The sequence below is a fragment of the Callorhinus ursinus genome, unplaced genomic scaffold (genome assembly GCF_003265705.2).
Source record: "Callorhinus ursinus isolate GAN/ISIS: 27379988/994484 unplaced genomic scaffold, GSC_fseal_2.0 scaffold12, whole genome shotgun sequence".
In the NCBI taxonomy this organism is placed as follows: Eukaryota; Metazoa; Chordata; class Mammalia; order Carnivora; family Otariidae; genus Callorhinus; species Callorhinus ursinus.
In genome coordinates, this window is record NW_027397074.1 from 72,032,719 (window position 1) to 72,058,549 (window position 25,831).

At 39.6% G+C, this 25,831-nt stretch overlaps 2 protein-coding genes across 4 annotated transcripts in view; one reads left to right on the forward strand and one right to left on the reverse strand.

Annotated features, from left to right (window-relative positions):
* EXOC4 (exocyst complex component 4) overlaps positions 1–25,831 on the forward strand; it is a 728,355-nt gene that overhangs the window by 140,935 nt on the left and 561,589 nt on the right. The gene's annotated exons all lie outside the window — the stretch shown is intronic.
* On the reverse strand, positions 9,044–9,561 carry LOC112810978 (large ribosomal subunit protein eL21-like). Its single transcript, XM_073898622.1, has one exon. The coding sequence runs from the start codon at positions 9,539–9,541 to the stop codon at positions 9,059–9,061; it is 483 nt and encodes a 160-aa protein (XP_073754723.1). The 5' UTR covers positions 9,542–9,561; the 3' UTR covers positions 9,044–9,058.

Here is a 25,831-nt window from a genome sequence, read left to right on the forward strand (position 1 = left end):
ACACACACACACACACACACACACACACACACACACACACACACACACCCCTTGGGGATCCCCTGTTCTGCTGTTCCTCCTTTCAGATTGAGATTCCCATGTAGAGCAATTATACTACTTTTTAATAATCCTGATTAAAAGGAAGAGAAAAATCAATTGGTATATTTTGAGGATAAAATCAATTTTTTTTTTTTATTACAGAAAAGGATGAGAGACGTAACTACCTTGTGTTTGCAAATTATTTGCTTTCAGTCTGTGATGCTTTCAAGAGTTTGAGAAATAGGGTATTTAGCTTCTCAGTTTATGACTGATAGGATCATGGTAAAAGTGCTCCAGCCTAATGGAAGCTTAAAATTCAGCTCTCAGAAGACAGTGATTTGTATGTCTACGGATTATTAAACCTCAGCATAGAGAATGTCCTGATTTAAAATTTTCCAGTGTTATTCACTTGGTCTGATGTGAGGAGCAGCTATTCTGTCTATAGACTTGTGTAGTAGATTGTAAAATTTCTCTACCACAAGTAAGTTTCTGGTCAGACCCAACCAGACTGAGCTCTAAGGAGTTCTTTCCCTCTTGAGCTTCTCAGAGGATTACTCAGATTTCTTGACCCTTGACTTTGTTGTTCATTGACACCTAAATGCCATTCCAGTGGCCATAAGCATGTGCCATGAACTAGAGCACATGCCATAGAATGATCAGGAAGAAGCAACAATCTCAGAACAGATGGCCATCACTCTATGCTAATATTTTATTATATTTATAATGCAGGCCCTCGCGTAGTGAAGGAATGTTTATCAGTTCTGTCTCTAATATGAGATTTCAAAGTAATTAGTATTCTTAGATATACTTTATATATCTAGAATATATATATAGCTTGGATATATACCTTATATATCTAAGAATACTAATTTGTTATGATCATGTCAAAGCTGATTAAAGGGATAGAAATACTGGTGTCTTAGAAAGGCTGGAGAGGCAGGGAAAGTATTAACCAAGAGAGATATGATTTGAGAATAGGGATTGAGGTAATTAATAATATGGGTTAGAAGAACAATGAAGAAGGAGAAATAGGGAGTATATTGATTTAGGTGCAAGCATACTCGAACAATAAAGACTTAGAATAGAATATTAGAGAGAGAACTGATAGAAACATGGCTTTTCATATCTTTTAATTGACTTTAACAGTGTTTGCCTTGGGCCTAAAATAATGAGCCAAGTGTAAAATTTACTTTGAAATCTTAATCTGAATATTGTAAATATTTCACTAGCATATCATCTACTTTGTATTTCAATATGCCACTTTGATTTTTATTACCTATTGGGATCAGTATTTTTCCGTAATTGTTTTAGTTTTCAAGATTAAGAAAATTGAGATAGAATCTACGTCCTATAAAATTCATCATTTTGAAGTGTACAGTGCAATAGTTACAATTCAGTAGTTTTTAGTGTATTCACAAGGTTACGCACCCCTCGTCACTGCCTCGTCCCAGAACGTGCTCGCCATCCCAAAGGGAACCCTGTCGTCAGCCGTAACTCACCATTAGCAGTTCCCTCCCATTCCTCCTCCTCAGCCTTTTGGCAACCTTCAATCTGCTTTCTCTTTATGGATTTACCTATTTTGAACATTTCATGTAAGTGGAATGGTATAATACATAATCTTTTGTGACTAACTTCTTTCACTTAGCATCATGTTTTTCAGGTTCATCCATTTTATTGCAGGTAGCAGTACACCATTCCTTTTTATTCCCTAATAATACTCCTTTGTGTGGACATTTGATGTATCCATTGGTAAGTTGAGGCATCTCTGGAGTGTTTCCACTTTTGGCTATTATGAATAATGCTGCTGTGAACATTCATGTACAGGCTCTTACGTGAAGATGTATTTAGAATTTGTGTATACCTAGGAATGGAATTTTGAGGTCATATGTTAACCCTGTTAACATATTTAACTGTTAACTTTTTCAGGAACTGCCAAACTGCCAAATTGGCTGCACCGTGTTATATTCCCACCAAATTGGGCATATTGTTTGAAATGTAACTGACATACTGTTAAAAATAAGTTTACCGTTTGTTTCCTGCCTTTTGGAACATCATGTGTACTGGAATGAGTTATGACCTGAAGCTTTGAATGGTCACAGAATTTTAGAGCTGGAGGGTTTCTAACGAATCCATCTTCCCACTGGAATGGAAGGTCTCTGTGATCCGGTACCTGGTCTGTTTTGGTCACTGCTGTATCCACTCCACCTAGGTCAGGACTGTAAAAGAGTAGGTGCTCAGTAAATGTTTTCTGAATAAATGAATATAATCCAACTCCTCTGTTTTTTAATGAGAAAAATTATGCCTAAAGAGATCAGGTGACTTTCTAAAGGTCACACACAGACTTAATGGCAAAGCAACAGCTAGAATCCTTGGTCCTGATTTCCCTGCCCAGCTTTTAGCATCACAGTCTTGAATTCACTCCTCTGTCTGAGCTCGGTGGTCCATCGCTGACCTCGCTGACCTCCTATAGCATTTTCTGACAGTTTATAGCTTTGCTTTGGGCTTTATTGACATTTAATGAACGTTTTTGTTCTTGTGAAGTCATTTACATGCTTACTGCTGAGGCCAGCGTTCATAAAAGGAGAAAAACATTTAAATAACTGCATTTTACCTAGGGAAGATAAATTACAGTTGCCCATCAATAAATAGATAACTTTCATAGCTGCCAAGATTATTAGATTGTAGAAGACAATAAATTTGCACCCTCCCTTATGAGTCACTTGCCTTAAAAAATTCACAACTAATTATCTAAAAGTGAGACAAGTTAATGGAGCCTTGCTATCTATTTACTAGTATTCTTTTCTTTCCTAATCACCCTTGTGGATGGAGGAATCCATTTTATCAGCCTTTCCTCCCTACTCTGCTCTTCCGGAGTAATGTATGTATAAATTAAATGTAGCATAGCGTAAGTAAGCATAGATTACCCTGTATCTGAGGCAGTGTTCTTGAAGGAGCCACATTTGCATGATAAGTGGAGTTGTATGCCATGAAGGATAGGTTTATAGACTGGACCCTTAATGAAGTTGAGAATCACTGTGCAAAAGCTATAGACTGTAGGTAGAAATCTAGAGCCTTTGAATACAAAGAGTATATATTTCACTTCCTTTTGACAAAGTCTTTATTTTATAAGGCTTTATGGGAAACAGTTCAATTACTTCAGTTAAAACTCATGCCAGGAAGCAGAATATGAAGACATTACTTGGAAGTATTGAGATTTTTCTCCTTTTTGTAACTTGTCACCAGTTGATTGATACCTAGTATTAGAGTAAGAGGTTTAACAGATTCCCGAACTCTGGTTATATTTGTCGGTATCTGTGGGACATCTCCTAGGGAGCATTATAAGGCTGTTAAGGTAATAATTGTGTTTCTGGTTTACTCCATTCAGGTAGTGTTGGGCATTGAGATTGGGAAAATATAAAAAAATCTGCCTTTTGGCTAAGGTAAGAAATAAAGGCATTTTTAGGGATTAGCATGGGGTGGTGGGGGAAAATAGGCTTTTATTTAGAAGATTTATGTTTAAATTCTGGCTCTGTGACTAACTTGTTGAATAATCTTGTTTTATTTCATTTCATTGTCTTTTATTTTATTTTATCTAAAGATTTATTTATTTAAGAGACAGTGAGAGTGAGAGCAAAAGAGAGGGAGAGTGTGTGAGTGGGAGGAGGGGCAGAGGGAGAGGGAGAAGCGGACTGTCCGCTGAGCAGGGAGCCTGACGGTGGGCTAGGGACTCGATCCCAGGACCCCGGGATCATGGCCTGAGCTGAAGGCATACACTTACCCCTGAGTAATCTTGTTTAAATCACAGAACTTCACCGAGGCTCACTTTACTCATTTATAAAACATGGGTAATAGTAATTCCTCACAGTGTGGCTTTTGTGAGATATTGTATGGGACACATAGTAGGCATTCAGTAGTTGTCAGTGGAATCTGAACCTGGGGTTCATTGACCTCTCCTAATCAGGTTTTGTTATATGTCTGTGCATGCATACTTAGATACATACATTCAACACACACACACACACACACACACACACACACACACACACACACACACTCACACACACTCCAGTCTGTGTCCATCCCACATCTTGTTCCCAGTAGGATTTAACTGGTTATGTGGTTGACAAGTTAACTCCTAAATGTATGTGGACAATCAGAGGCTTTTAAAATTATAGGGTGCCTCGGTGGCTCGGTTGGTTAAGCGTCTGCTTTTGGCTCAGATCATGATCCCAGGGTCTTGGGATTGAGCCCTGTGTCGGGCTCCCTGCTCGGCTGGGAGCCTGCTTCTCCCTCTCGCTCTGCCTCCCCCTGCTTGTGCGCGCTCTCTCTCTCCCTCTGTGTCAGATAAATAAATAAAACTCTTAAAAAAAAGATTTAAAATTATCTTACACTGTTATTTACTGTAAAGATTTGTTAATAATTGCTATAAATCTGTTAAGTGCTTTCCAGTCTTTGCCAGTGCCACCGCTATTGCTTACATTATCCAAGTTGGAAGCCTTGGCATGATCTTTTCTACCTTCTCTGTTCTTTGTAATTTTGCTGCCTAGAAGGGTATTTCTATGTAAAGCTAAAATTGTATAAAAGATAGTTGATGCTAGTGTAAGGTAGACAATTTATTAGTTAATGGATTACTGAGGTGCTATAAAATTCCTAATCATGTCCATTTATACTCAGAAATACAATATAATTCAATTCTAAAGGTTTTTTCCCCCTCTGTTCTTATTTTCTAGTGATCCTCTAAATGGAAGCTTATAAAACTAGGTTTCTTTCACCAAGATGATGTAGTGAGGAGACCTTTTTGTATTCCATTAGCAGCAGGATACCAGGCGTGGGTAAACGACAACAAAAACTTCCAGCAGCCTGTATCTGAGGCTGTGGTAGACTGTTCCGCAAATAGTCATTCCTTACCCCTATCTCCACCCCTTTGTCTGTGAGAGTATACTTCCTTCTTCCATTGACACTGGTCTCGGACATGTCACCTACCATGACCAATGGCATCAGCAGATAATGCCACTAGCAAGGGCTTCAAATGTGCTTGTGCATTTGGATTTGGTCTTTTGCCAAATCCCAGATAACCAGCGTATATGTGATCAAGAAAGAAGTGCTTATTGTTGTATGTTGTTGAGTTTTTAATGTGGTTGTTACTCAGTATTGTTGTGGCATTAGCTAACAGATACAAAGGGATGCTGTTTCCTTATAAGGATTTCCTTTATGTACCGATTTGGGAGCCTTAACTTTCCCTATAGAATCAAAAACCTTATTGTTTGATTGTACTATCTTAATGCCAATTTTGCGTCTCTGGTCACTGACAAAATTGTTCAGGATTGAAAGCCCAGTTAAAAGGAACGCTAACAATTCAGAGCTGAAAGAAGGGTGCCTGGTTGACCCTGACTATCTCTGCAAACCTGTCTGTACTTGGAAGTTGTTTCTAGGAGAAGATAATGGCCAGTGGCTCCTTTCTTTGGTAAAGTCATTGCATTTCCTTAGTGGTGAAAAGGGCAGTGAATACACAAAGGTAGTCTCTTTAATTATGGAAAGAGCCTATTAAAATTCCATTTTGTCTTTAGAAGTGAACATATAAAGGAAAGTGGGGGAAGCCAAACACCTCTTTAAAATAATGATTGTCTTGGGCTAATTCCTTCACTGTGCCTCCAGCATCATTAGATGCCAATCCTTCTGTGTAGGTTCATTTGCAAACAAAACTGATTAGAGAGGGGAGGCTGTGTGCTGGAGACTTCCCTAAAGCAGAGGTTTCAGACACCTGCCCAGTATTTAAACTGGTTACTGTCGGCAGTACTTTTATTTATTTTCCCTCTACCTAGGAAAAAATGGAGGCGGTGGGGGGGGGGATTGTTTATTTCAAAGGGTATTGGAACCCATCGTTCAAAAGAGAACACTAAAAAAAGAGAAAAAAGGATATTATGTGAAAGCTCGGAAGGTTTTCAGAATTTCTGTTTCTTGCCCGTTATAAACATGATCTTTCCCTTTGCTCTGAGCTCCCCCCTCTGGCATTCATGGTATATTTCCCTTTCTATTATTAACAAACTTCAAAGCTCCCCCACCGTGTCATTTTGCTGTCCTTCCAGACTGCAAAGCGATAGTAGGGACTGCTTTTATTTGCTAGAGTTTGGAGGGTTGCAGATTAAGGAATGTAGAGGAACTGCCTGCAACATCTATTAACTTTTAATTCAGTGCAGAAAAAATCGGAAACCAGTGCACCATTGATGCTTCAAAGATACTTTGAGCTTGTTTAACCATTTTTTTTAAGGCTTGTGTGCCAGGACTGAAATGAGTTGCATTTCACAGACCTCGGGATTGTGCTGTCATAATAGCCAGATCCATATGGCTCTTTGTTTTTGTAATTAAAGCTTTATCCTTACTGTTTTTTTTTTCTTAAATGGCAATCTTAGTTCTGATGGAGACTGATTGCTTTATTGTAAGTAAACGCTTAACTATTGTATCATATTTTCTCTAAAAAGAAGATTGGTAATGTCTCATTTCTTTCGCACTGTCTAGGAATCTGATTTTCAATGCAGCTTAATGTTTCAGAAAGCAAAATCTCATTCCTTTAAGAGCAAAGGTTGTATTCTAACATTTTTAAGTGGAAAAGTTTATAAAATATATTTCTCACATTCGGTCTATAGGAGTGGAAAAAGTTTTCCTTCACCTTCTTAGGGTCCCTGGCTGGGTTTGAAAATGGTCAGAGACAATTAAGAGGAGAAAGGCATACAAATGTATTTCATGTAATTTTTCTATGACCTGGGGCCTCTCATAAAAAAAGGCTCAAAGACATGGTGAAACCTACTTGCTTTGTTATATTAGGTTTAACAAAGGCAACTGTGGACAAGTGACTGAGCTATGTGAGGAGGCTAAATTAGGAAGATGAGCGTTACTTTAACAAGACCTATTTGTGTATAGTTCTTTCACCCCCAGCTACTTGTCCTTGATGGTAAGCATGTTACTTTCCTTCTGGTCTTGAGAGGACATCTTTCATGGAGGAATTTCATCTCCTGCTCTTAAGAAGAAGAGGGAAGGTCAGAGTGTTTTTCTTGTATTTGCTGTTTTTCAAGTGGCTTTAACTCAAAATGTGCCAAAATGGCGTATTTCGGGGTTATGTGCTCTGAACTCTTTCAGGTCTTTTTGCCACAAAATCCCGAGCGCATTGAGACTTACCTTGATGGTTTGAAGGGCCATCATTTTGAACCTGGTGAACTGATGCTTCATTTGAACTCTGCACACTACCCTTTACCGAACGTGTTGTGGCGTGTCAGAGTTCCCCTTGCCACCTCCAGAGGCCTGTACAGTGTTGTCCGCACCTTGAACCAGCCCCAGACTTACGTTTCTTTCTGTCTCACTTGTCTGCTTTTCAGGCCATTTGTCTTTTTCCCCTTGCTGTGTGGTGGTAGGTTATCCTATGTAGATGCTTATATGTCTGTCTCAGACAAGCTCCTCATGCCTTCTAAGCTGCCTAACAACTGTGGTATAAGCTTGGAAGGCAGGAACCAAGGTCGCTAGAATTGCAGGTAGAATACGTAATCAAGAGAACACTCAACTGGCATCAAGTGCCTGAGCTCTTAACTATGGATTTTGTAACCTAAGTAAATTTTGCCTATTGAAATGTCTCTTTCCTGTTCTTTAAGTTCTGAGTGGTCCAGGTTACCAGATAAATTAGGTGCTAACGATAGCAGTCAAATGACACTCGAAACACATTTATTATAGAATGCTCTCTCCTAGTCACATGCGTCTGTATGTCTGTCATTCGAGTTTTAGATGTTCCATGGACATCCATTTTTGGAGAAAATGCTTCATTATTTAGATATTTCATTTCCAGAAATATCTGGGTGAGGTAAAAGTTTCTGCCATTGCTTCTTGTCCTACCTGGATTACGTTGAATGACTAAGTGAATAATTAAACTTGCTTCTTTTGACCCTGAAGTGCTTGAGTTTTTTTCTTTCCTTTGAGTCAAGCCCTTGGTTAGATTTTTTTTTTTCCAATTAGCTCTTAATTTTTTTTTTTAAATATTAGATCCTCCGACCTTATTCGTCTATGGCTAAAAGTTTGGGCCCTTTTACCAACCTCTTCTTATTTCCCTAATCCTCTCTAGCCCTTTGCCATCCCTTTTTTACTGTCCTTTTTATGAGTTTGACTTTTTTTTCTTTAAGGACTCCACGTATAAGATTCCCTGTATTCACTCAGCATGATGCCCTCAAAGTCTATTGGAAATGGCAGGATTTCCTTTTTCTCACGGCTGAATAATATTCCACTGTGTTGTGTGTATGCGTGTATGTATATGTGTGTATATATATATATACATGTATTTACGCACACCTCACATCTTTATCATCCATTCATTTGTTGATGGACGCTTCAGTTGCAGCATTATCTACAATAGTGAACATATAGAAACAATCTCTTAATTTGTTCTTGCCAATCTTTTATTCCTAGAGGTAGAATAAGGGTGTTCGAATTTTCTTAAGCAGCATTTTTTTTTTTGCATGTGTTTTCTGCTTTGTTTTAAGGAGATAGAATTTATTCTTGCCAGTTATTTCAAGAGATCAGTGCTCTTACATCAGCTTGATTGTTTTTGAGAGATTTTTTTTTTTCTTGGCATCTAGACAAACTGGAAAGGACATGGGTCAGACCTAGAGTGATCTGGCCTTCCTTGTACTCCCTCTCTGCTCCCTCAGCTGGTACGTCTGTGCTTGCCCCATCCAGTCCCCCGGAGCTTGGCCCTCTGAGTGAGGTCTTGAATTTGACTCTAACTATCCTTTGTAGGCCAGAGCTGTCGGTATTCATATCAATGATAGTACCTTTGGATCTGTTTTCTCCTTTGCTCTTCTCTTGGCATAAAGACTCATCAATGATGAAATCCCCTTTCTCAGTAATCAGGGCCGATACCCTTTTCCTATTCCTGAATAGGAAAAGGGTATCCTTTTTCCTGAGAGAAGATGAACATCACTCATTTCTTTCTTTTTTTTGTTTTTTAGAGTCTTGAGATCTTTTATTTTCTTTACATTTATCATGCCATGAATTCATAGGGAATGGGTTCCAGCAGTTTGGGCCCCTTTCCATTAGTTCTCACAAAGTGTGCTTCTCTGGGTGGGGCAGGCTGGCGCTTCAGTTGAACCCAGGTACCTTTTTCTTTGGCTTCCTTCTTTTTCTGATCATTTTCCTTCACACGCTTCAGGAAGCTGTCTCGGCTCTTTGAGTGTTTAATATGCTCAATGCGTACATTAATTCTCTTGGCAAGAATCTTGCCCTTAACATGTTTGCTTGCAACAATGCCAACAGCGTGCTGAGTAACATTGTAGACTCTTCCATTTTTGCCATGGTAACATTTGTGGGGCATTCCTTTTTGAACAGTGCCCCTTCCCTTGATGTCCACAATATCACCTTTCTTATAGATTCGCATGTATGTGGCCAAAGGAACAACTCCATGTTTTCTAAAAGGTCTAGAGAACATATAGTGGGTACCGCTCCTCTTTCCCTTTGTGTTGGTCATTTTGGCGAATTACTGGAAGATGGCGGTTCCGGCCGAAAGTGAACATCACTCATTTCTTAAGGGATAGTCTGCTACCCTAATCCTCAAGGCCGTAGAGGACCTGATCAGACAGCTAGGACTGACTTGTGACGGAAGCAGCCTTCCTAAGTGCCGTGTACCTTTCCTGTATGTGAGTTCAGTGGCTTTCAATTTGGCTTAATCAGTGTGTAGTTATGAATATGTATTGCATGGAATGCGCTATACTCTACATAAAGAGATACCCAAAGATGCCCAAAGATGGAATCTTCCCCCTTTTAATTTAGCTTGTGGGGGAATGTAGCATTTAGTCTTTTTGCTTCTGTTTATAACTGTTTGAGATCTTTTCCCATTAGCTTAGTGTCAGCCTCATGAAAGTATATGCCTTTATATAAATTTGCCTGTCTGCCCTGTTTATAAATTAAGGATAAATTAATTGAAAAGAGTATTTGGGTGTTTGACGTTGCGTGGGGGATGGGTTGGAATGTCTGTGTGAGACAATTCCATGATTCATTGAATTATAGTGATCAAAGTAAAGGTAGATTTTAGGATTTCTGTTTATCTTTTGGCCTCTCTTTAAGCTTAGTATGTTTTCCAAATATTTTAGAGGATTTCTTTATAAAGAAAGTACTGAGAATATTTGCTCAAATTTATGGTATATATTGTACATCTTTTGCTTTTATTTTATAGTTTCTCAAATTTATTCTGTTTATATTTCTAGAGTGTTTAGGGTTTTATTCTGATCATGGTTTATGATTTAATTGGCTACCAGATGTTCACATATTCTACCTTTTCCTATTATTTCATACACAAGAGAAAAAAATGGTCTATAACCTCCTCTGTGGTGCAATTTTCTGCTCAGAAGAAAGGGAAAAGTTTGGTACCATTCACTTTCTAGCTCGTTGTCTTTATACACATTCAGCTACCTGGTGATCAGTTGCTGGTTGCTCCAAACTTCGTGTTAATGTCACACAGGGAAGAAGAATGTCTCTGGCTTCATGGAGCCCACAGTCTGCATGGGAGAAAATGTCATGGCTTTTACCACTAACGTTTGCCATCCTCTTTCTTCGTAACCATTTTAAGATTGATAGGATGTTTCGTTGTCTGATTTTTTTCCCCTTCAAATCTTCTGTTTCCCCATTTTTCTGTGATCTTTCCATAATGATTGTAAATGACTCCTCAAGTATGTGAGTGAATTCCCTTAAGAGACTTAGCTTCCCATCATGCAGGCCTGCTGATTGGTCTGAGTTCAGTTTTGTCAAGTGTTCCCCATCTGCTTTTTGTCAGTCGCTATTTCTGCAAAGTCTTCATTCTCACTAATTATACAAATATGTCTTCTTCATTTTTCTTGTCAAAGACATATTAAAAGGAATTAGTTCAGTTTCTGAGCTGGTTTAGTCTTCATTAATTCCATCCCCCACTCCATTTTTAGCAGCGTTTTTCTTTTCCCCGTCTCCCCACCACCCCCCCCTTGGTGATTTTAAAAGCTCATCTTCTCATGTCTGACTTACTTGAGTAGCATGAATTAATTTGCTACCTCTGAGTCTAAGTTTTAGCTGACTGTAACAAGGTACTTTACACTTTCCTCCATATTTAGTCCCGATCTGTCTTTGTCTGTAGATATTTGAAGAGTCATTTGTGAAACTACGTTAGGTGTTTCTTGTTCATTATCATTTTCCCCAAGAGGAATTTTAATCCTATGTGTGTTAATTATTTAATTATCCTAATGATGTCTCTTATGGTACTCCTGGCCTCTTGCACACTAATGGAATTAATCCTTCATCCCAGGGCTCCTCAGAGCCGATTCTTTAGTGTTTGTACATTTATATTTAAATGGTTCTTACATTAGTTTATAACTGACTTTTCCTTGTTCTCCCCCCCCCCCGCATCGTCCATGTTCTGTCTCTAATGCCCTATGTTCTTTAGATTTAAATTTTGATTTCTGTGCAGTTCCTTTCTTTCCCTTGCCTCCAGTGCGGGTCATTATTTTCTCATACACTCGGGGTCTCAGGCCTTGATGGCCGGGAGAATCACCGTGGAATGCTTGTTGAAAGCTGAGATTCTTGGATTCCGAGCCCAGAAATTCTAATACATTTGGCATGTGAAGAGCCCACATGACTGCATTTTTAGGAGGTGTCCAGGGGGTTTGGATGAAGTGGTCCACTGGCTCTGCCTCTGTGTACTCTTGCCTGCTAACTGGGTTCTTTGCTGCTGGCCTTCACCTTAAATACCACAGCCAGGTTTTCATCTCTGAGCGTTCATTTGCAGATTAATTTATGAAATGCCCACCATCTGCAAGGTACTGTGTTGAGCACTCAGAATTGTCATAATGAGCAAAAGTGACTTTGTCCCTGAGCTTTACGCTTACGGTATATTGGATTGTTTTCTTCATGTCTTCCTCATCTGGAAAACTTTCTTGATTTCCTATTATTTACATGTAACACTGGGTCAGTTCTTCAGTATTTTTGTTGACGAGCTTATAGAATATAAGACAATACTATATTAGGAGATTTGGATTCCAAGATTGTTTTTACTTCTGACTGTGTGTGTGTGTGTGTGTGTGTGTGTATACGAGGATAATGATGCTACACAAAGCTGTCTTCTAACTACTGATATATGATTACCTGGCACCAAATGAAGATGTATCACTGGCCTGGCACTTTTGAAAGAATCACAATTTATTAAGAGGCATAAAGTCTGTAACACAAAAGAAGCAAAGATGGAGTGGGAGACTCTCAGTCTCCTAGCTCAGGTGACCCTTCCTGTGTTTCCCCTGGATCTGCCTCACTCTTGAATTGTGGAGTGTGTAGAGATTTCGAACAATAACGTAATCAGGGTGACTATAACTCAGTGGGTAACTCTTCCATCTGTCACTCAGTTCAGACAGCTCAAAGAAACCAAACTCGGGTTAGCACAATGCTTCTCATGAGTTACAACCTCTGTATTTTTTCCTTTTAATTAAATGTGTTCATTTAAAAGCATTTAAAATAAAAAGTTTAGTGATTCAATTGAATAATCATTTGCTGGCAACCCTCTCCTACACCTGCCCCCCCCCACACACATTTTAACTATTCCTAAACCAGGGTCTTACATGGGTAACACCAACTGCCTTTTAAACTTAAAAAAAAAAGTAACAGTAGTTCCTGCAAACTACAAGGACTATCTTATTTCTCTTTATGCTTTTACTGAGTCTTACTGTTCCTGGGTGACATATTAAGGGGTGCAGAGGAAAGTACTAGAATCAACTATGTACTTTTATGAAGGCTCTCACTTTGTTATTCTTCCTACCTTTATCTCTACCCCTGGCTGCCCATTCAATTCCCTCTTCCTTTCAGGCACTTTTGGCTTGAGGATTAACTTCTTATGCTACATTTGGCCATCAGTGGTCATGCTTTGACTGGAGGTATTTTAGTACTACTGGGAGATTTTGTTCGAAATCTTCTATTTCAAAAGTTGTCACTTTAACAGCTAGAGTGGTAAGTGCCAAGCCAGTCTTACAGACTCCCAAGGACCCGGGGGAGTTAAAGGAAAGGAGAAATTATGGAGTGGCTGGAAAATGCTTGAGGATGGAAGGGGTATTACAGAGGGGAGGCAGAGGCAGGAGGGGACGAGGAGTGTGTTGGGGGAGGGGCTATATTGCATGATGTGGCACGGAGGCTGCACATCCAAGACACCCATGAGTGAGAACCCCGGCTAGTAGGTTGGGGCCGATTGCGGAGGGCCTAGAAATGCCAGCTAAAGATTTTCAGTTTTATATTTTATGGAGCAAGAGTTCCTAACATCTTAAAGAGGCATTTATCATTCCCTATAAAGCTCTAATCCATCCTCTGAGGGATAGGGCCTGTGAATGGTACAGTGGGGCTAATTCTGACTAAAACCGCTGAGGCTTTGTGTATGTTTGGATATGTGTATGCATGTGTGCACACACGGTGTACTTACTAATGGATATTCCTGAGACGAGAGGCCTGCAGCAGAGCGGAGGAGCGTGCAGCTCCGCTGGCTGAGTTCTTCTCTTGTGAGCCATCCTAGGAAGCTGTGAGAGAAATTCTGCCCACATGGCCTTTCACGTCTAGTACTAATGATCAGCCTGCTGACAAGTCCTGCCATGAGCAGTGGGAACCATTGGAGATTTTTTGTTGTTTGTTTTGTGTGTGTGTGTGTGTGTGTGTGTGTGTGTGTGTGTGTGTGTGTATTTTTTTTTTTTTAAGCTCTGGAATTGATATGAAATTGCTGTCTCTTAAGAAGGATGTGTTGGCTGTAGTTTTCATGGTGAACTGGAGGGGTAAGACTCGAGGCCAATTAAAAAGACCCTTTTGTAAGGACAGTGAGAATACAAAGGGACAGTTATTAGAGAGGATTTATAGGAAGAATTTATTCACTTAGTAAACATTTATTGAAATTTATTGTACTGTGGAGATTTGAAGTAGAAAAATCTAGAACCTCTGCTTTAAAGAGCCCTCACTAGTGGGCAGTCAGTCACATAAATTGTGACAACATGATGTGCTAAATGTTGGAATAGTCCTGAAGTGCTTTGGAAATAGGACGGATTCCTCAGTGTAGTGGGGATGGCGGAGGGACGCAGTGGAGCTTGCGAGCGATGGGATTGGAGCCTATTTATCTGGCTGAAGGAGAGAACCTAGTAGATAAGGAAAGGAGGGTTTTATGATGGAAGGGTTAGTGAACGAAGTGAAATATGGAGGGGGTGGGAGTAAATAGATTTTGTTATAAGGAGAAGGCATTTGAGGGAGTTGAAGATTGGCTGAATATTGAGGAAAGGAATAAATCAAAGCTGACCAAGCTTTGTGTAACTAAAAGAATGGTGGTACTGTTTCTTGTAAGGAGAAGATGAATGGTATTGAAGCCATTCGAGTTTGAGATGATTGCAGTCCAATAGGAAGCTTGTAGTGAAGGTTGATAAGGTTGACCCGTGAAAGATAAGGGCGAGCACCATTGATCAGAGAGGAGTATAATGATAACGTAATCTATAATAGGAAGTGCATGTCTGTGGGGGTGGGGGCTTTGTGCAAGTGGTGGAGTGAGAAGCTGTAGTTGCTGTGGAAGGAGGCATAGAGTTAGTTTGAAAGCCATTTGTTTCCTTGTGGGGGTGGTGCCACAGCTCTTGTCCTCAGACAATCTTCTGGAGGTGATGCATTTGTCCAGGCTAGACCTGGTGTAAGAAATGCAAGTAGTGGTAGATGCAGAAGGATGGGTTTGCAGGAAATTCTAGCAGGAGAGGCCCAGCACAAGGGGAAATGAACATTAGCACAACTGCCTTTTGGTAAATTCTTATGTGGAATGCCAAATGTGAGTGCAGCTCTGTTTTCTTGACCAGAGAGCAGCTGGGTAGGCTTGGATGGAATCAGAAAGCCCTGTAGGTAAGGACTTGGTCTGCGAAGTGCATATTAGTTGCACCTGAGTCTTGTCACTTGATTCTGGTGGTGGAAACACAAATATCAAAAACTTCTCAGTGACCCTTCCTATGGTTATAGGTGCAGAATCCAGCAGATCCCCTGGATGAGTGTTTGTCTCTGCAGATTGAGTTGCATGCCTGTTGGCTTGCCCCCTTGGGGTGTTGGTAGGTGGTTATGAAGGGCCTTCGGGAAAATTTCCCCATCTTCTTGGCTGCACTGAGGAGCCAGAACCAAGCCTACTACTGTGGGCCCTGGGGCTTCATCCTTATCTCTCAAAGTTCTATGCCCAGAAAGGCCAGCTGGAAAATGGTCCCTCAAAGTGGAAAGTGGTAGTTAAGTGAGGTGTGACCTTCTGTGTACAGAAAGCTTGAGCTGTACAAGAAGTATTTGCAGCAAGAGGATAAAGGAAGCTCGTGAGGGAGTATTTCCTTTATCTTGACCATTGTGCCAGGACCAGGGACAAATGACGGACCCCAGAAACTGTGTGGTTCAGGAAATTGTGATCACTCCCCGTTCTCTCGTTCCCTGGAGACCCGAGTGTACTGGTATCCTGGTCAAAAAGGTATGCTGAGAAGTAGGTCTGCATCAGAGTAGAGTGTAAGCTCACACTTACTGACTGTGGTTGCCTAGCAGTTCCGTCCAATTGTAGTCTTCAGGAAAAGCCAATTATAGAGTCAAGCTGGTGACTAAAGGAATTTTTAATCCAAAGGGACAAGGGAGATTCCAGATGAGAGTTAGCATAATGGACCAAGGAGACCAGAAAGGAAGGATCAAAGCAGGAAGTAGCAAGTGGAGCCTGGAGGACTTTACTGCATCAGAGTGAGTGTCTTTATATGGTGTACGTGGAGTCTCAGGTATGAAAAAGAGAAAATCTTTGAAAAAGCCTGACCATCTGTGCATAGTTTATTCCTTTGCTGTAAATCTTCTTGAATTTCCCTCCTTCTTAAATGCCTCTGTTTGGACACAAACAAGGTTAGGTGGAGAGTAATATTTATTGAGGACTGACTCTGTACCAGATATTGTTTTACATGTTGGGGCTAGAGCAATGAACAGCATAGAATCCCAGAGATGGAGACTATAAACTCATACACACATATGATAATTTCCTTCCTGATGAGTTCTTATGAAAAAGAGAATATGATGGAACAATACTGCAGGGTGTGATTTGTTCTGGAGGTGTCTTCTTCAGGCTAGGGTGATCTGTGAGCTCTCGTTGAAGAGATGCCATTTGAGTTGAGTCCTGAATGTTGTGAAAGAGCCACATTAAGATTGGGGAAAGGGAGAGGAGAATTCGCCTTTATTTGGCCATATTAAGTCTGTGGTGGTTGTGAGACATGAGACACAGAGCTGGCAGGTGGGTGTGTGCATCTGGGTGCTCACTAGAAAGGTCTGGGCTGATAGATTGAGCAGTCTTAGCCAATAGATTGTATTTTAAAGTCACAGGACTGGATGAGATCTCAAACTCACACTTCTTGGAGGCTCTTTTTAATCATGTCTATTAGCCTAGATATAGCTTCATATAAACATCTTATTTTAAATAGAACAGATTTTTAAGGACTGGACACAACTTTGGGGACATGAATATGATTTCCTGTGTGCATATATTTTTTTCGTGTTTCTGGATCATGTATACTGATTGCCAAGTTTCTCCTGCCATATACTTGATTCTAAAAGACAGCATTTCTCAAAGTTTTCAACTTATATTCTGACAAATTGAAATTTTCCTAAACTCATTATAGAATCTACTCAAGTGTGCATATGCAGTCATAGGTTTCTGATCTCCAGATTTATTAAGAGTCCCTGAAATCTCTCTCTCAGTAAATATTGTATTTGCAAAGGATTGCTGGAACATGTGTAGAGTGCTTTACAGTGAACACACATCCGAGGTTTCAAAACCCCCATGAGGTAGGAAAGTGTCGTATGTACGCTTTCCCTTGCAATTGTATGGAGTAAGGCTTTGGACTCTAAAGGGATTCATGTACAGGGCAACAAAACTAAGAACTGTTAGGGCCAGTCTTAGAACCCAAGGGTTTAATTTCCCTGCTGGGGCCCTTTTCCACGACCTCAGGGGTTCTCCGCCTGGGCTGCGCATTAGAGTCCTCGTGGAGAGTTAAGCCAACTCACTATGCCCAGGCCCTGCCCCAGAGGCCTGGACAATGATACATAGTTTTTACATTCCCCAGGTGATGACTTTCTAATGACATTGGTAAGGAAGGCCTCTCTTTTCTTGGCCAGTAAAATCTCAGGCAGAGCCCTTCTCGTATTGTGACTGCCTTCTGAGCGCAAATGCAGTGCACATTCTTTCTCGGGCATCCGCATTCTCCCTGCCTGAACCTGAGATGGGTAAAGGTGGATCAGCCCTTCTCTTCCCTCAGCCCAATAAAATGACAACCAAAAACTGCCAATAAAATGATTTTCTTATTTAAAAGGGGACTTTGTCCATTTTTTTTTTAGGATCGGGAGATACGCTTTCGTATTTGTGCTCTGTTCTTTGTGCTGTAAATTTCTCTCCAGTGATTTGATGGCATTTTGAATGGTTACTCCCAGCTTTTAATGCAGGTTTATCTGTAAAATGCAGGTGGGTGCTTCTCCAGTTTGTTCACTGTTAGGTAGTGAATGCACGCTTGCTTCTAGCTTGACCAGACTAGTGCTGCGACTCAAGGCATGCTAACTATTACCTGTCCTGGACGAAATATAGAAACGAGAGTAAGCATTTAGAAACTCTTAGTGATTGGACAAAGTAATTTTTTGTCTGAATAATAAAAATGGATTGGGAGCTTTGAGTTTATCTTAGTGTTTTTAAAGTTTTACTTTTTGTGTTTTACAATAGTATCAAAACAGATCCATCCTCACAGATAATTTCAGAAGCCATGGACTAGATCCCTGAACCCAGTAGAAGCCGAGAGGAATAAGGACCACCCCTACTTTTTCCCTGATAAGCAGTGATGGTATTCTTGATTTGGGACTATTTTGAGAGTATGGAGTGATAAACTGTCCAGAGGTAAACCTCAAGTTCTGGCAATGGGAATCAGCCTAGAACCCAGCCTCCGTAGCATTACTATGTTTGTTTGTTCCTGTCTTTCTTTCTCTTTCTTTCTCTTTCTTTCTTTTCTTTTCTTTTCTTTTCTTTTCTTTTCTTTTCTTTCTTTCTTTCTTTCTTTCTTTCTTTCTTTCTTTTTCTTTCTTTCTTTCTTTCTTTCTTTCTTTCTTTCTTTCTTTCTCTCTCTCTCTCTCTCTCTCTCTCTCTCTCTCTCTCTTTCTTTCTTTCTTTCTTCTTTTCTTTCTTTCTTTCTAGAAATACTTTGTGGCTCAGATGGTTAAGCATCTGCCTTTGGCTCGGGTCATGATCCCAGGGTTCTGGGATCGAGTCCCGCATCGGGCTCCCTGCTCCTTTGGGAGCTTGCTTCTCCCTCTGCCTCTCTCTCTCTCTCTCTGTGTCTCTCATGAATAAATAAATAAAATCTTTAAAAAAAAAAGGAAATACTTTTTAAAAAAAGATTTATTTATTAGAGAGAGTGGGGGTGGGGAGCAGAGGGAGAGAGAAACTCAAGCCGACTCCATGCTGAGCACGGAGCAATCCCACAACCCATGAGACCAGGACCTGAGCCGAAATCAGGAGTTGGGTGCTTAACCCACTGGGCCACCCAGGTGCCCCATTGTTACTATGTATCTTTCTCAAGTTTCCTGTTTCTGATACTTTTCACCCGTCCTCCTGAGGCTACCTTTACATTTACGTAAATTTATTTAGCTCTTCGAAGTCCCAGGAACATTTTGGCAGGCTTAATGTTGGATTTTTAACTGCAAGTTAAGGACTAAAGGAGAAATTGCTTTGGCAGCTTCTGTTCCCATTTTAAAGTGAGTCTGGCCAAGTCAACTAAGCATTTCATCGTTTTTCATATTCAGATGTATTTTGGCTCTACACTATTATGTTCTGGAAGATATATAATTTTCTAAAGCATATTGAGGCATAAAAACAACGTTGATTCCTTGCTATTACACAGTGTTTTAGGCAATCAGAGACTTCTGCTTGCTTTTTCCCCAGAGTATATACAGAGATCTTACAGATGGGAAAGGAAGATGGGTTCAGTCTGTTCTTCCTGCAGAGTCCACCAGGCAAGTCCCCTCCCCACTTTCTTATATTATTATTTCCTGTTACAAGAATAAGGCATGCTCATTACAGAAAATTTGAGAAATACAGAAAAATAGGAAAAAATTAATTTTGCCATGTTCCCACCACGTAGAAATAACTGTTGTTTACATTTTAGTGAATTTCCTTCTCTAAATTTTTGCTTCATTAAAAATCATAAAATTGTCATCCTATTGGGAGTGTAAAATTCTATGCACTTATTTAAATAAGCCATTTTACTCTACTTATAAATGTAGTGTGTGTTCATTATAGACATGTTTAGAAAGAGAAAGTATATGAAGTATGAAATTTAAAAATCACCCAGAATTCTATATCCCAGGGATAATTTTTAACTTTCGTTTGTATTATTTACTTTTGATTTTTTAATGCATAGTTGAGTTCATATCCTAATTATTTTTAAGCATATATAATACAGTTGTAGTCATAGGACCTAGATGAGGAAGAGTTTGTTTAAAAAACAATGATTCAAGTACTTCAATATGAGTTTCAAAGATGTGAAATTATTTCTCAAGTTTCTAGGCCAAAAAAAAAAAAGGCTATTATGTTGCTCTATGTAGCTATTCTGTTTTAGAGAGAACAATATACTGTCTATCTAGTAGTTCTTCTGGAATATTGTCCCAAATCTCCTGGAATATTGTCCCAAATGTGCTTAAAATAGTTGAGCCGTTATTAGTGGTGGAAAGAATAACACTCCTATTGTTTCAAGTGTCTAATTGAAACATTTTGACTGTGAGTCAAAATAAGTGAGTGTAGGTAAAGGGCAGAAGAGGGAAGGCACAGATCAGGGGAGTGTTCTCTGCCCACAGTGCCCACTGTGTTCTGCTACACTCAGTCCAGTTCTGTTCTTAACCTCAGGGCTGGGAAAGCCCAGCAGTCCTTTGTGTCATGACTTCCTTATGTCTTCAGTCCTAATTTCGATTCATCTTTGGTAGCCTAGAGTACCTGAGCCCCTCCCCCTCCTCCCTCTTTCCATGACATAGTGGGTAGAATTGTGTACCCCAAAAAGATATGTTCTAGTCCTACCGCTGGTACCTATGAATGTGACCTTATTTGGAAATTAGGTCTTTGCTGATGTAATCTGGTTAAATTGAAGTCATACTGTACCGGGGTGGGTCCTAATCTAAAGATTCATGTCTTGGGGCGCCTGGGTGGCTCAATCGGTTAAGCATCTGCCTTCAGCTCAGGTCATGATCCCGGGGTCGTGGGATCGAGCCCCGGGTCGGGCTCCCTGCTAGGCAGGGAGCCTGCTTCTCCCTCTGCCTGCCGCTCCCCTTGCTTGTGCCCGTGCGAGCTCGCTCGCTCTCTGACAAATAAATAAATAATCTTTACGAAAGGAAAGTTTAATGTCCTTTTAAGAGGAAAACTTGGGTACAGAGAAAAAAGACAGGGAGGCTGCCATGTGATATTGGAGGCAGAGATTGAAGTGATGTTTCTGCAAGTCACCCCTGGAAACTAGGAGGTGGCAAAGAAGTAGGCTGTCCTGGATCCTTCAGAGAGCTATGGACTTGCCGGCGCCTTGATTTCATACTTGATTTCTTCAGAACCGTGAGAATAATTTGTTTTTTTAAGCCACTCTGTTTGAGGTACTATGTTAGGAGCACAGCCCTGAGAAACCAATATACTCCCAAGAACACTGGTTCCTTACTCTCTGAAGTCTGTCAAGTTATGTTCTCTGAGCTTTGGTAAATGTGAGGATAATTTTTTTTTGGACCCTCTCTTTTCTTTTAAAAATCTGTAGACAGTGTTCGATAGTCTCCTATCATATAGTGTTGGAGAAAGTATAAAGCTATCCTCATTTTTGTTCTTTTTAGAAGTTCTTTATTCTGCCTAATTATATTCATTTACATCACGAATGAGATCGAACTAGATAAGGGCCATTTCATTTTCCCTCTCCTCTCCTGCCCCCACAAATGTGGTAGGTTCTTTTGTTTATACATGATATTTTCCCCCCAGTGCAAGAAAATATAATTCATGGTGTGTGTGTGTGTGTGTGTGTGTGTGTGTGTGTGTGTACAGATGTAAACATAATTTTTTTAAAAAGTTTGTTTCTAGAATTCTCAGGTGAATCCCTGCTCTTAAATCTTGATGGCTGTCGTCTGTCCTCAGTTTTTTCAATCTTTGTTGTTGTTTCCATTTCCATTTGGGAACACTTCTCAAATTTGTTTTTTGCACCTCCAGTTTAACTTTATGGAATATAAATTATTAACCTGTTGCACTTATTGTAGGTTTCTCTCTCGTTACAGCATTTCTATTTTCCTTGCAATTCTTCTTATCTTTCCTTTGTCCTTTTTTTATCTAATCCTGATGTCTTTTCCTTTCAGTCTGTTTTACAGATTTCCTTTCATTGTTACAAGAGGCTGTGTGTTCCTCTTGTATGCTACTGAAGGTGCCAGAATTTATTGACGTTTTCTTGTTTCTAGTTTCTTGAAATTTCTCTTGCTCACTTTTTCTTTTTTCTTTTTCCCATTTACTCATTCTCCAAGCAGAGGAAATCCTCCTAGACTGTGCCGACTGTTGGAATATGAAGACTTGCTTTTGAGCTTATTACTGAAACGTTTGGGTGCTAATGAAATCATTTTCTGGGTTTTACCACTAAAAATCGGGGTCATGTGTATCTACCAGCTCAGTTCCTGGTTTTTATGTAATGCAAATCTGTTTCCTGGAGATGGAATCTTCAACCTTCATTTTTGCTTGACTCCCTGATACGTAGAGAATAGATGGCCTATGAAAATAAACAGAAATGCATTTTCCATGGTTATTTTTGTCCTTATCTCTAGTCTTTCACCTAAGAGGATTTTATTTGGCAGAGCCCCATGCTAGGCCTCTCCTCCTTGCTAGCAGCTTGCTTCATGTGAAGGGCTCTTTCTAATGGATGTAGGACAAGACGTGCTCCCGTGAAGTTGTAACAGGAGGGCCTGCCGCCTCAAGTCAGTGTCTGTGTAATAGTGAACGTTACTTAGTTTTGTTTGATTTGGAGAGTGTGGACAGTGGAAGAGGAGGGAGGGCTTTTTGTACCTCCTTCCAGGTAAGCAGACTAATTTTGCTTCCAGGGGTGCCGCAGTTAAGCCATTAAGTGTCAACCAAAAAGGTGTAGGTTTTAACCCCATTCCATCAGCCTCGTACTTGGTGCAAGTTCTTCAGTGATTTTGGCAGGTAGTTGTGTGCGGGCCAGAGTTGGAGCGCTGTGTGTTGTTTGTTTTTGTCTTCTTTCGCACTCGTGGATATGGTAGTGTGTATATGGGAAAGACTGTCTGGGGTACTAGAGTCTAATACCAAGTTAACATTTTAACTTGAAAGTCTGATATTTGTTTCTCATTTCTCCTTACAGTTTTTGTATTGATTTGCAACTTAGGTCAAGATCCTCTATTAATCTTATTTTCATTAGTGTTAAAGGGGATTATAAATGTATATGTTCAACACAGATTAATATAAATATTAACTCAGGTCACTTGCTAACATTTTACTTATTAATTTTCTTTCTTGCATTCTTGACCAGATGAATTTTTCTTTCTTCATTTGATAGACTCATAGTATTGAACATCTTTCTTTTTCTATGTGTATATTCTCCCTCAAGCCCAGACATGTTTTATTTAAAAACCTCTAGACAGAGAAAGAGTTATAGGCATTTATTGAGGGGTTTGAGTTGGTGGCTGGCTGCCCACCAGTGAACTGCTGTGTGAGGGATGAAATGGACCCCCAGTTCTGATGTTTCTTCAGTTAGGGTCTCCAGCATGATGCCAGTTAGCAGTGTGTCACTAGGGTAGATGTGCTTAGCCCATAGGTAATTCATGCGATTGATGGGAGGAGGTCAACGATTTTGAGTTGAGAAAACATAACTGTATAACAGGATGACTCCAGAGAGACCATGTGCCTTGCTCTTATTTTTTTTTAAATTGTAATCGTTAAAAGACACATAACATCAAATGTACCATCTTAACCATTTTAAAGTGTACAATTCTGTAGTGTTAATTGTATTCACATTGCTGTGTTGCTTTTGAGTCTTCTACTGAGAAGAGGTGAGGGTCTGATAATTGGTCCAATGCATTTGATTTGTTGAACAACCCAGCGTTCTCCATGAAAGAAGTAGATGAAGAACAACTAAAGACATAACAAGGGGCAGGGGGAGAAAAACAGAGAGGAGGGAAGAGGAATAAAGCTTCGATTAGAAATAGACCTTACAGCAGGGTCCTTAATGCTAAGATCCTAAGAAATATCAGATGAGGAAGAAAAAGGAGAAGTACCTGAGTGTGTACATCTGTTGTGTAAAACTGTTGATAATGATTTTGAGAGCCGTTATAACTATTTTAGATACGTTAAAATATAGGGAAGTGTGTACCCTGGGGCCTAAGAAATATAGGGAAGTGTCATTGGCGGTGATGAGAGCAGTAAATATTGTGTCTGAGGAGAAAGTTGGTGAGCAAGGAAGCAGCCCCGGAGCACAGCCCGACATAGAGTGTCAAGGAGCGTCAGCTGCAGCAGCCATGCCATCTCCACACCCCACCCGGCCGTCAGCTCTGCGCCTGCCTTGCAGGTCCAGAATAGTCAATGCTCCTGAGCGTGGACAATGGTTCTTTTCCTTCTAAAAGTTACTTTTAACGAGACGGTTTTGACTTTCCACCATTATGGGTTATTGACAGCGGCTGACAGGTTAACAAATGTACACACACTCTGGAAACGTGTTCTTCGCAGTAGTGACAGAACAGCCAACAAAATGTTACATGTGTGAACTGCTAGCCTCTGTGTTTACTCTGAGCAAACGAGCAATAGATGGACATTTGAAATATATGTCTTGGGAGGTTGGTTGAATTCTGTAGTCCATATGTATTTTTCTTCCATGTGAAAAGTACCTTATAAGGGCCAGCTATTCCCCATCAGTCTCCTTTCCATTATGTAACGTCCACGTGTGTCCACCGTCTGTCTGTCTGGTAAGTTTATCATGACACACATACATGGAATGGATTGTTACCTTTTCCGAGAGGAGAATAAACCATACATAGGAACAAGGCTTTAAAAGATCCTAACATAAATCACTTAAGAAAAATCTGTAGTAGGCTGTGAGAATATAAAAATCACTGTGAATTATAAATAATACAGCAGGGTTCTAGAAATCATTTTATGTGAAAGCAGGAATATAATAGTTCTTCTTCCTACAATAAGGCTCAGTGATTTTTAATAACATTGGTTGACCAGATCCTGTGGAATATAGTAGAAAGTTCCATAGTGAAAATTCTCGGTGATAATTGATAACGTGGAATACTAATGCTTACTTCTGTTGGAGATTTCCTTTGCTTTCTCTTGCTATCAAGATATCCTCAAATGAAATCTTTACCTTTTCTCATAGGTATTATCTCTTAGATAATACCATACAGATTTTTAATAGTTTTAAAGTTGAAAGTCTGTACTGAAAATTTCAAACATTACATTTTCTGTTAATGAAAAAGTCATTTCTCCAAAATTAGCGATTAACTTTTGGGCTACTGATAAAGCATCCAGAGAATCTCTTGTATTTTTTTCCTGTTGTATCTATTTTATTAAGATTTTTCTAAGGAAAATTAATCATAAACGTGTAAGTTAGTAACCTTCTAAACGTGTTAAAGAGTACTCTCTACTAAAGGCATCTTCTCAGTTAATTATCTGTTTTAGCAAACAGGGTATTCCTTGCTTTAGAAAGTTTTCTTTGTAATATGTAACACACATGGTTAAGAGTAACATGTTCTATGTTAAATGCACAACTTTATTTTGAAAGCAGGCTGATTTTCTTTTTAGATAAAAAGTGCCTTATTCATGTCATTGGAATTGAGCAACCTCTAAAATGCAGGAGATGAAGAAAAAGTGTAAGATGGTGCTTGTTCTTAGATTGCTTCCTAGTAGAGATCAAACTAATATTATTTTTAACAGTACTGACATTTCAAGACAATATATGATTAAGTTCTAAATTGTGTGGTTCAGGCCGCTTTTAAATGTCAATCTTAAAGAAAACTGGAGACAGGCTGCTATTACATTTTTACCCCTATTCACACATAAGTGGACTGAAAACATTCTAAATATTCAGTTTCTAATAGATTAGGAGATGTTTTCTTTTTCTAATCCGTTTCTAGGAGATTTTTGCCATACTAGAATAACTCTGCTTTTATGTTTTGTATTATATTATATTTTATTTATTTATTTTTAAAGATTTTATTTATTTGAGAGAGAGAGAATGAGAGATAGCATGAGAGGGAAGAGAGTCAGAGGGAGAAGCACACTCCCTGCTGAGCAGGGAGCCCGATATGGGACTCGATCCCGGGACTCCAGGATCATGACCTGAGCCGAAGGCAGTCGCTTAACCAACTGAGCCACCCAGGCGCCCCTGTTTTGTATTATATTTTAATTATTTCTCCAGCATTACCTTCATTCCTTAAGAGGATTTGCTTTGGTTCATCATTAGGCTGAAGGTTACAAAACAAAACTTTTTCTCTGCTACAGATGGAAGATATTTCTAAGGTGGCAATGTGTGATGATTATTTAATAGAATGATTATCTTGCCAACTTTCAGCCCATCTGTGACAAAGCTCAAGAATACCACCATCTAGATTCCATTGATTTTTTTTTTAAAGTATCATGACTGACACATGAGAAACAAATAACAGTCTTTATTTTCTGTAGAACCTTTTTATTATGAGAAGTCTAGGTTTCTTGGAAAGCTGTTTCAGAGTTGATGGATCTGAAGCTTCAGGT